Source organism: Nannospalax galili, unplaced genomic scaffold (assembly GCF_000622305.1).
Source record: "Nannospalax galili isolate Female #2095 unplaced genomic scaffold, S.galili_v1.0 scaffold11, whole genome shotgun sequence".
NCBI lineage: Eukaryota > Metazoa > Chordata > Mammalia > Rodentia > Spalacidae > Nannospalax > Nannospalax galili.
The window spans coordinates 3,425,457-3,435,988 of NW_008330735.1; the positions used below are offsets into that span (position 1 = coordinate 3,425,457).

A 10,532-nucleotide genomic window follows, 5' to 3' on the forward strand; every position below is an offset into this window, starting at 1 on the left:
CCCATACATTAGTGCAGCTCCCAATCCTCATTAGAGAAGCTTCTTTTTTTAGTGCAGTGGCTCACACCTTTAATATCAGAGCTCAGGAGGCAGGGGCAGGTGGATCTCTAAGAGACTGAAGCCAGCCTGATCTACATACCAAGTTCCAGGCCAGCTGAGGCTACAGGATGACCCTGCCTCAAAAAGACAAAAAAGCCTCTTTTTGCAGTAGATGGCAATTGATACCCACAACCAGTCAGAGTACAGATAATGAGACTGTGGAGTGCTCAGCCCTCAATGGAGCATCTAATATCACAGCCCCTCTCAAGGCTCAGGGATCATCGCACAAGAGGGGACAGAGAGATTATAAGAGCCAGAGGCCATAGAGGAATACTGCAAAGCAGTGTTTTCCAGACATGACAGGGTAGTTGCACACATGAACTCACAGAGGCTATGTCTGAATGTGCAAGACCTGTACCAGATCAAACTAACCAAAATTCTGCATGACTGGCAGAGAGAATAGCTGAGGAACTATTGACAGCTGATGGGCAAGGGAGAGTCCGGTTTTCTTCAGAGATGCTATTAGGCTGTCCATACTCCAGTGAGTGGCCCTATACCCACACATATGTTCACAGCACTAAACGTACTCAGTGGCTTAAGAAAGAGTACATGGGAGCTGGAGAGATGGCTCAGCAGTTAAGATCACTGACTGCTCTTGCCTAGGATCCAGGTTTAATTCCCAGCACCCACATGGCAGGCTAACAACCACCTATAACTCCAGTTCCAGGGGATCTGACACCCTCTTCTGACCCCTGTGGGCAGTGCACGACATGGGTGCACCTACCTACAAGCAAGCAATACACTTGTACACATAAAATTAAAAAAAAAAAAACAATAGAGTACACGAAGTTGGGAAGAAGGGGGAGAGGTATGGGACGAGCTGGAGGGAAGGTAATGGAGGTAGATTTGATCAAAACGCATTGTATACATGCATGAAATTCTCAAAACAATAAATAAAAGTCAATGAACTTACACAGTGGAGGCATAAAAAAGACACTATTTCTTAGCAGGCCTGGTGGTCCATGCCTACTAAGAGGGTGAGGCAGGAGGAGGATCATAAATTCAAAGCCTCTACCACAAACAAAACCAACCACAAAACCACCTTCTATTTCATCCCTCCAGAGAAAAATTTACAGTTTAAATTCCTGGAGGTAGCTGGGTGAATTCACAGTTTAAATTCCTGGATACAGCACACACCTTTAATCCCAGCACTTGGGAGGCAATAGCAGGCGCATCTCTGAGAGATCAAGGCCAGGTTGGTTAACACAGTAAGTTCCCGGCCAGTTAGCGCTACAGGGAGACCCAGCCTCAAAAAGAAAAAACAAAAACAAAAAATAAGGAGAGGGGGGGATCCTGAAGCCTTTTACTCAAAACACTGCTTTCATAATATATAATAAAAGAGAGGCTTTTTAGAATGTACTTCGAGTGAAGCAAAATAAAATGTGAGCCTTCAAATAAAGTGCCCGTTCCCGAAGTCCCTTTAATTCAACTCACTCCCCTTCAGGGGCGAGGGGAATGTGCGAGGAAGTTTGGTAGGGTGCACAGTATAAATCTGCAGGCAAAGCAAGCTAAATTGGAAACCCACGTCTAGCAGTGGTGACCCCCAAGGACCTCCCAACTCCTTAATCCCGAGAGGAGCACGAGAACACCCTAGAGCGCCTGAAGCAACTCCTTCCTGCTCTGGAGTCAGAAGCAACTCTTGCATGGTCTTGAGTCATCCTCCGCCGGTGGGCACCCCACCCTTCCGCCTCCGGAGGAGGCCGCGCTGTCTTCCGCTCTAGACCGCTGCGGCGCTTCTCTCTGTGGTAGTTCGGCCTCTCTAGCCGGCCTCGCTGTCGTCTCAGTGTCAGTGCGAGACCCGCCGAAGTGCAGTTTGCCGAGCGTGGCCTGTGCGGATTCGGTGCGCCCCGAGCCTGGCGAAGAGGAGCGGCAGCCAAGGTGGAAGGGGACCGGGCGACTGTGGGATGGAGCCGCGGTGGGCCACTGCGTGTGTGGGAGCCCCGGGGACCCCGGAGGCCCCCGGGAGAGCTGGAGGGGAGGCCTGCACCGGGAGGGGCGTGGGGCTTCCTGCAGCCTGGTGCCCCGGGCCCCAGACCTGCCCCGGTTACTACCACCCCTGTGCGCTCAGCCTGCAGAGGTGTTGAGCCGGGGACTCCGGCTCCGCCCTGCGGTGCAGCCTCGTCAGTTTGGGGACGCGGCCTTGCCAAATTGCCCAGGCTATCCTCCAACCTTCTGCATGATCCTCCGCCTAAATTCCTCAGATAGCTCAGATCACAGGCATAAGCCACCAGTCTAAGCTCTCCTGTTGCCTTTTTTTTTTTTTTTTTTTCTAAAATCACAATCCTCAGCCCTAGCTGTTTGATTTGGCTGAAGCCTGAAGCTTAATATTGTTTTAGTTTTGGGTTGTTGTTTATTTTTTCCATCATGGTAGTAGGTGTTCGTTGAACCTGTGTGGTGGTTTGAATCATTTTGATTTGACAGTGAACTAGGGATGTTAATGCATATGACCCATACACGGTTGGGGTGGGAATCACTACAGGAAACTAAAGTCTCTCTGCACAAATTGATTTCAGGATGTCTACCTTTTTGGTTTGGGATTCTGGGAGTTTCTGAACATGTGTTCATTCAAAATTAGAAAAACCACAACATGGGACCCAGGGGGTTGGGACCCAGGGGGTTGGTTCCCTGCCTAGAGCTCCATATATAGTAGAAAAGATTAACAGGTAACCAGAACAGTGTAATATTGCTGTAAAACAGAAAGGCACTGAAGTTATTTTACATTGGTTGGTGGAGCACATAACACACAGTGCCTCCTTTCCACTGTATGAGTGGTAATAGAGAAAAATAAATAAATAAATAAATATACTGAAAGTGTTTGTGGAAACACAAGGGAAGAAGCAGGACCTCAACAGACTACCGACTCAGAAACACAGCTCTCACCTCAAAGGGAGTAAGAGATCGTCTACTACTTTACTCTGAGACCAAATAATGAGTGACCATGGATGGCCTGGAAACACAGATTCGGATTACCCCAAAGGCCACGTTCCACGTCTTATGATTTTTACAGTAATAGAACAAAAGATATCATAAATCACTCATACACTGATGGAAACATCAGGTGGGGGAGATACAGCAGAGCAGGGAAATCTCTGCTAGATGATCTCTCATGACATTTTTAGCTTGGGGGTTGGTGGAAGCTGGGAATCTGCCTTCTAAAAGGATTTATCGAACCATCACAACGATGTTAGGTAAACACAGGTGAGCAATAAATAGCTATTTAAAGGGTTGAGCTAGCCCACGATAATTTGGCTCTGCACCTGTTACATTTAACACTACACCACCACCACCACCATTGAAGTTCTAATCAAATATCCACCTTTTGTAGAATGTTTCATATAAGTACAGGTGTTTCCCGCCCCCTTCAGTTCACAAGATAGATGATGCAGGTAGTGTCTTATTACTGCCTGGTACAGAAATGCTCAAAGGTTTTCCAAGCAGAGAAAACAACATAAAGTCATAGAATATCAAGGAAAGTAGATGGATCCCTTGGAGCTTGAGTTATAGGTAGTTGTGAGCCAGCCTTCATGAGTAGGGGGGGACCGAACTTGGGTCCTCTGCAAGAGCAGCAAGCGCTCTTAACTGCTGATCCATCTCTCCAGCCCCATTATTGACTATTTTGCTATAGTTTTATTAATTATGGTAATAATGTTAAAGAAACAGGAACACAGGGCTGGGTTAAAAGGCAGCTTGTCAAAGGGCATTTTTGCTGTTTGAAAAATAACATACATACACCATATGTCACGAACTAGGCCTTAGAGACGCACTGATCTGTTCAGGAATTAAAGTAAGTGTACAAAGTTTAAATGTTTATAAATTTGCATCTCTACATGTTATTTTGAAAGTGTTTGAATAGTTGGGTTTCCTTAGTATTGTGGGGAAATCTTCCTAAGTTTGGGAGGGGGGTGAGACTTCAAATTCATGAGATCTAAATTAACAAAATTTTTAGGGGGTTGATGTTTGGTGTTGATTTGTTATGAGGAACTTTTTTCTTTCGCTGAGAGTTCTAGACATTATACTCATCAAAAAGAATGGCAGGAACAAACTGATCTTTTCTGATTATTTATTTTTTTGTTTTGGGGTCTTTTTGAGACAAGGTCTCCCTGTAGTCCCAGATGTCCTGGAACTCACTATGTATACTCACTATGTATACTGAACTCTCAGTGATCCAACTGCCTTTGCCTCCTGAGTGCTGGGATTAAAGGTGTGCAGCAGTATGCCTGGCCTTTCCTATAATTATCCACAAAAGGGAAGGTGGGTGAATCATAACTATCACAGAGCTATAAAATGAATACATGATAAAGAACCGAGGAACTGGTAAGACATGAGTTAGGGAAATCCAAATCTCCACCAGAAAGAATGTGCAAAACTAGAAATACTATGCATTGCTGCATTGCTGTTGGCACTTACTTAATGCACATTCTGATCAGAGGGTGAGGTTCTGGTTTCTACAGGGACTGAGAACATATAGACAGTAAATAGTAATATATTTCTGACTGTTGCTTAAGAAAGGAGTCAGATCATCATTGTGGAAGAACAGAACACTGCAGGTGAAGGTAAGAGCGTGAAGCTGCTAGTCTGCCCTTGAAAGAAAAATAGTAATCGTAGGTCACCTTCCCAGAACACAAACTCAAATGAGGAGAGAAACAGTTGCTAAGAAACAGATCCAAAGAACTTTACAGGAGATCTTTAGCCTAGAGGAGGACAAAAAGATCTGGAAATGAGGACATGAGGGGAAAAGAGTAAACAAACCACCATGTCATTTTTAGAAGGCAGACCATGACCACTTAAGACCCCTCCTTGAAAGTTTGTGTTCTTCGAGCAGGCCTCACTCTTTGGCAGTACATGAACAGGCTGCCCAGTCAGGAAGTTAACTTCTGTGAGACTTTAACTTGGGTGTGTTCATCTTCACACTGGTAGTTTGCTCAGATGAGTGGTATTGCTAAGTCACTGAATTTTAATCAGTTTGTAAAATTTATTTTTTATTGCAAGTTTTTCCGTTGTCAGATATATATATATAGTATGTATGTGCAGGTGCACATGAAGACTAGAGATGGATGCTGGGTGCCTTCACTACTAACCTTATGTTTTTGAGCTTGGGTCTCCTTGGTGAACTTAGACTCCTGTTTTAGCCACACTGGCCCCAGGGATCCTCCTGTCTTCACTTCTCCGGTTCTGGGATTTCATACATGCACCACAGCACTTGGATTTTTTACTTATGAGGGTTCTAGGGGACTAAACTCAGGTCCTCAGGCTTACAGAGTGACTGAGCCATCTCCCCAAGCCTGCAGTTCCTTCTTGAAGAATTCAGTTTTAGCAAAAGGTAAGAAAGAGTTGGGACCAGACAAGGATGAGAAGGTGCAGAAAATGGGGGTGCCCAGTTCAATCTTGAATTTCAGACAGACGGTGGATTGCTTTTCAGCACTATGTGGGACATAATTAAAATAGAAGCTTTTTAGGTATTATTAAAAATACAAATTTAGCTGATCATCTTGTATCTGGCAGTAACTAACAGTGCTGTTGGAGGGATAGTTGACTTTTGAAAAAGTGATTCGGAAGGCAGTTTAATTTCTACAATTAATCCTTCAAAAGCTATAGTGCTCTAGGGGATAGGAATTCTAAAATAAAAATAAATTTCCTAAATATCCAGATACCTTTTTCTTCTTCTGAGACTGTCTTTTGCCCAGGCTATCCTCTAAAACTCCCTATGTAGTTGAGGATGACCTTGAACTTCAGACCCTTCTGCCTCTATGTTTGGAATGCTGAGTGTGCCAACCCCTGTTTATGCAGTGCTAGGAACTGAACCCAGGGTCTTATGCCTAATTCAAGGAGTTCAGAGGCAGAAGGCTCCCTGCCTGTCAGTTTCATATTCATTCCTCTGTATCAAAGGTTGATTCTACCTTGGTTTTTGTTGCTGTTATTGTTGTCACTGTTGTTTTGAGACAGCTGTAGCCCCAGCTGGCATAGAACTTGCTATGTAGACCAGGCTGACCTCGAACTCAAAAAGATCTGCCTGCCTCTGCCTCCCAAGCCCTGGGACTAAAGGTGTGTGCCACCACACCTGGCTCTTTACCTTGTTTTTTGATCACTATCCAATGCTTTCTTGGATTTCACATTTTTCATCCCGTAGAGGACTCTCTATTATAGATCTAATGTGTACTCTTCCCATTGGAAGCCCCCAGCTATAAGAAATGGCAAGCCAGCGCCTCCATCTCATTGTCTCTTTCAACCTACCAAATCAGACACATGAAAAGGATGCTGTTCTATTCCAGTTTTAATTCCTTTTCACAAGCAAGCTCCTACCAGCAGCCATCCTTACCGCGTCCCTTGTCTTAGTACACACAGCAGCAGCCATGCAATTGCCATGATGGCTTGCTGGCAGTCTCACCTGTCCATGCTATTGTCAGGCACAGAGGTATATCCTGTAATCCTAATTTTAGAGTGTCACTGTGCTCACGACTCTGTACCATGTAGAGAAGACCACCACCCTGGGATTCCCCCTTGGACACTCCACCCCAGACGGCTCGACTTTAGTTACACGTCTTGCTAGCCATAGAAGGCCTATGGAGCTGTCAGCCATAGCAGAAAGGTCCACCACATGCCACATGGGAAGACCAGCCTTGTCAACTGCCCCTGGGAATGTTCCACCCTCAGATGATTCAGCCTCAGTTGCATGCCTTAAGCAAGGGCCGTGCAAGTTTTCCTCCCAAATTCGTCTTTGGTTCTGTTGTGCCCCACACTGGGCACCAATTTGTTACATTAACTTTCCACGGGGAGATATGAACAAGCAACTATTCACTCCAGATAGGACATTAATGACAGACCTGATTAATGATTCCACCACAGTATGACTTGGTAAACCAATGAGCTTATTTGGCTTACTTACACAATATAGGTGAGGGGTTGCTTACAGGAGTGTGAGTATCCCTGAAACAGCTGCATCATTACAGTCTCACCCCATCGTGAATGACAGCCTTATGGGGTATATCACGAAGTCCTGCTGCTGACTGTAGTATTTACAGCTGCAGTTCTGTCACCATAGACCTAGGCTTTCACTATACTGTATTGTTTAGTTAGTGGCTGTGGCTCCCAGGCAAAGGTACTCTCCACCCCAATATGGCCCAGGATGATCTGCTATTCCTGAAGGAAGAAGCCACACTACAACAGTCACAGTTGACTATATTTCCTTATAAACATTTTAATGTTTAAGCTTTGCATGTGTGATTCTTTATAAGTGTGGAAAAGATCTAATTTTGTCTTTTTCCATATGGTTAGCTGATAAAAATCCTTTCCACATTGATTTGTAATACTCATCTGTTTATACTACCACATCATACACCAAACTGTCTTCTGTATGGATCTGTTTGTCTGTACTATAGCAATACCACACTGCTTTAATTATAATAACGTTTTAGTAAATTGGTGCCTTTCATTTCTTTCAAAGTTTCTTGGACCTTTTCATACAGATCAGCTTGCTAACTTCCAGCCAGGTGGGGTCAAATGACTGATTGTATTTTGATTGGAATAGCCTGACATTTGGAGAATTCCTTGAAAGCTGACAGATACACTACAGTCAGACCTCCCATAATTCTTGCTGTTATTTATGGTATCTTTTGTCTTTCAGCTTGATAATAGTCTCCATAAAAATCTGCATTTTTGTAAAATTTATGTTTTATAGTATTATAATTGTTTGGTTCCCACCATCCTTGTTAAGTTCTCCTACTAGTTCTACAAAATTTGTCTATTAAACAGCTTTTATTTCTCATGTATATATTTCTTGTTTCTTATATTTCTGTCCTTTAACTGTTCAATATGATCTTCAGTTGCAGCTGTGAAAACAAGCATTCGCTGTGGTTCTCATCTGACAAGGATCATTTCTGACAGCTCCTGATTAAATATGTTCTTGTTCATTGTAGGCTCTTGGTAATTTTTAGTCCTTGCTTGCTAAGAGTTTTTGTTTTTGTTTTTTAAGAAGTGCTAAATTTTTATTAATTATTTTCTTAATTTTCCACATAAGAATTTTAAGTATAAATCTGTCTTTAATATTTTCTCTAGGTTATCACCTCATGACCTACTAAAGAAATTTTTAGACAAAATAAAACAGGGAAGTTGAGCTAGACTCAAGAAGGATGGATCCATGTTCAGTTGGAGTCCAGCTTCGTACTACAAATGAGTGCCATAAAACCTTCTACACTCGTCACACAGGTTTCAAGACTTTGCAGGAATTGTCATCAAATGACATGCTTTTACTTCAGCTTAGGACTGGAATGACACTCTCTGGGAACAATACAATTTGCTTCCATCATGTAAAAATTTACATTGACAGATTTGAGGATTTACAGAAGTCATGCTGTGACCCATTTAATATACACAAAAAGCTAGCCAAAAAGAATCTGCATGTAATTGACTTAGATGATGCCACTTTTCTGAGTGCAAAATTTGGAAGGCAACTTGTACCTGGTTGGAAACTTTGCCCAAAATGTACCCAGATCATCAATGGAAGTGTGGATGTTGATTCAGAAGACCGCCAGAGAAGAAAACCTGAGTCAGATGTATGTATAGATGCCATTGTGATTTCTACACTGTGAAACTCTATAAGGGACCATATTTATATTGTTGTCATATTCATTAACATACAACGAATTTAAAGTAGAGGATGTGAAAGAAAATGATGTTTCAAAATTTTCATATGCCCAAGGTATAGGATCAGTGATAAACAAGGTTTTAGAAAGCACAGTAGGCCCAAGACTCCAACCTACAACTTGTAATAGTTAGACTTTACAAACTAGATCTTAGAATATTTACCAGAGTCAGGACTTAGCTAACTTAGATTCTTTCTGACACTGAAGTAACTTAATGGAATTTGCTACCCACAGGGGCTATAAACCTGGAAGGATGCTGCTTTATGTGAAGGGCTTGGAGCACAGCTTTGCAGTGAGGATAAAAGAAATGACTTATAATTGACTTTGATTTTTGGTGTTTTGAGATGACGTCTTACTGTGTAGCAGAAGCTGCCCTGGAACTCATTATGTAGTCTAGGCTGGCCCCAGACTCATGCCAATCCTCCTGAATCAGCTTCCCAAGTACTGGGATTACAAGCCTGACACACTGTGCCCAGCAGTCATTGAATTTTGATGTCTTCCTCCTTTGGCATTATCCTATTCTTGTTTGAGATATTTAAATAATTGTGAGGTTTCCTGTGATTCTGTCTCTGAATTTTTGATATAATAAGACTAAATTTAGTTTTTGTCTCTCGTCCCTGTTCACATGCCTACATGCAGGTCATTTAACTGTTATCAGAAAAGTTGAGATTCATGAAGCTGTCTTTATTATTGTAAATAAAGACAAGAATAGCAGAGGAGCATGTCTTAAAACTTGTATTTATAGGCATTGTATAGTTCTTGCTACTAGACTATTTTCTGTTTTCTCCTTTTCATTGTATTAATAAACCAAAGTAAAAGGTAATTACAGTACTAAGTTCATGCATTGTTTCCTCAGGCACATCTCTGGGACCCAACATTATCTGAAGTTCAGTATAGATACTTGTGAATCCTGGTCCTTCTGATGGCTTCACCTCATCTACCCATCCTTCTTGTGACCTCTTAATCACTTAATCTTAACTTTGGGTATATGAAAACATCATGAAAAACCATTTACTTTCATCTCAAATAACAAACTTAAACTCTTACATACTAAAATTCTGTTTGCCAGAGCTTTAAAAAAAAAAAAAATTACAAAGCTGGAGGGATAGTGCAGCCATTAAACACTAAGGCTAACAACCAAAATAATGAAAGGTTCGGTTCCCAGAAGTGAAACTCAATTGCCTCTCTCCTGTTACAAATAGAAATTTTTCCTAAGGACACAGAAGTGTCATTAGGAATATTAGTTGTGTGCTCTGGGGTGAGTTTTTGCTGCCTTCTCTCCTGTGATCACACATCCATGCCAGAGACTAACTCAAGTACTAAAAATATTATTAACAAATGAATCAGTAAGATTTAAATATATACTAGAACACTGTAAATTTTCAGGTATTCCTTTTTGTGTTCCAAACTGTCTGCCCCATTTAGGGATATCTGGTTTAGTGCTAAGTGAGTGTCACTGTTTGATGTCAAGATTTCAATTTATCATTTACCTTCATTCAGGGAAGAACTGCTAAAGCTTTGAGGTCACTGCAGTTTACAAACCCAGGAAAGCAAACTGAATTTGCTCCAGAAACTGGTAAAAGGGAAAAAAGAAGGCTTACAAAAAACGCAAGCACTGGTTCTGACAGGTAGGCTGTATAATCTTTAGGCTATGTGTTAACTTGATGGGTCAGGTCATATCAGTATTATCCCTTTATTTATTTTTTCTTAACTTTGAATTTTCTGATTAGTCATTTTAAATTGAATTTGGAATTAGTTTTTTAAAAAAAAAAAAAAAAAAAAAAAACCCCCAAA

General features: G+C 41.9%; 1 protein-coding gene across 1 annotated transcript in view; it reads left to right on the forward strand.

Annotated features, from left to right (window-relative positions):
• Nucleotides 1-1,824: 1,824 nt before the first annotated feature.
• Nucleotides 1,825-10,532, forward strand: part of Arl14ep (ADP ribosylation factor like GTPase 14 effector protein) — a 12,244-nt gene continuing 3,536 nt past the window's right edge. Inside the window, exons 1-3 of the mRNA XM_008851228.3 lie at nt 1,825-1,977; nt 8,152-8,648; nt 10,239-10,366. Coding sequence (XP_008849450.1) covers nt 8,226-8,648; nt 10,239-10,366 — 551 coding nt within the window. The 5' untranslated portion in view covers nt 1,825-1,977; nt 8,152-8,225. The remainder of the gene's footprint in view (nt 1,978-8,151; nt 8,649-10,238; nt 10,367-10,532) is intronic.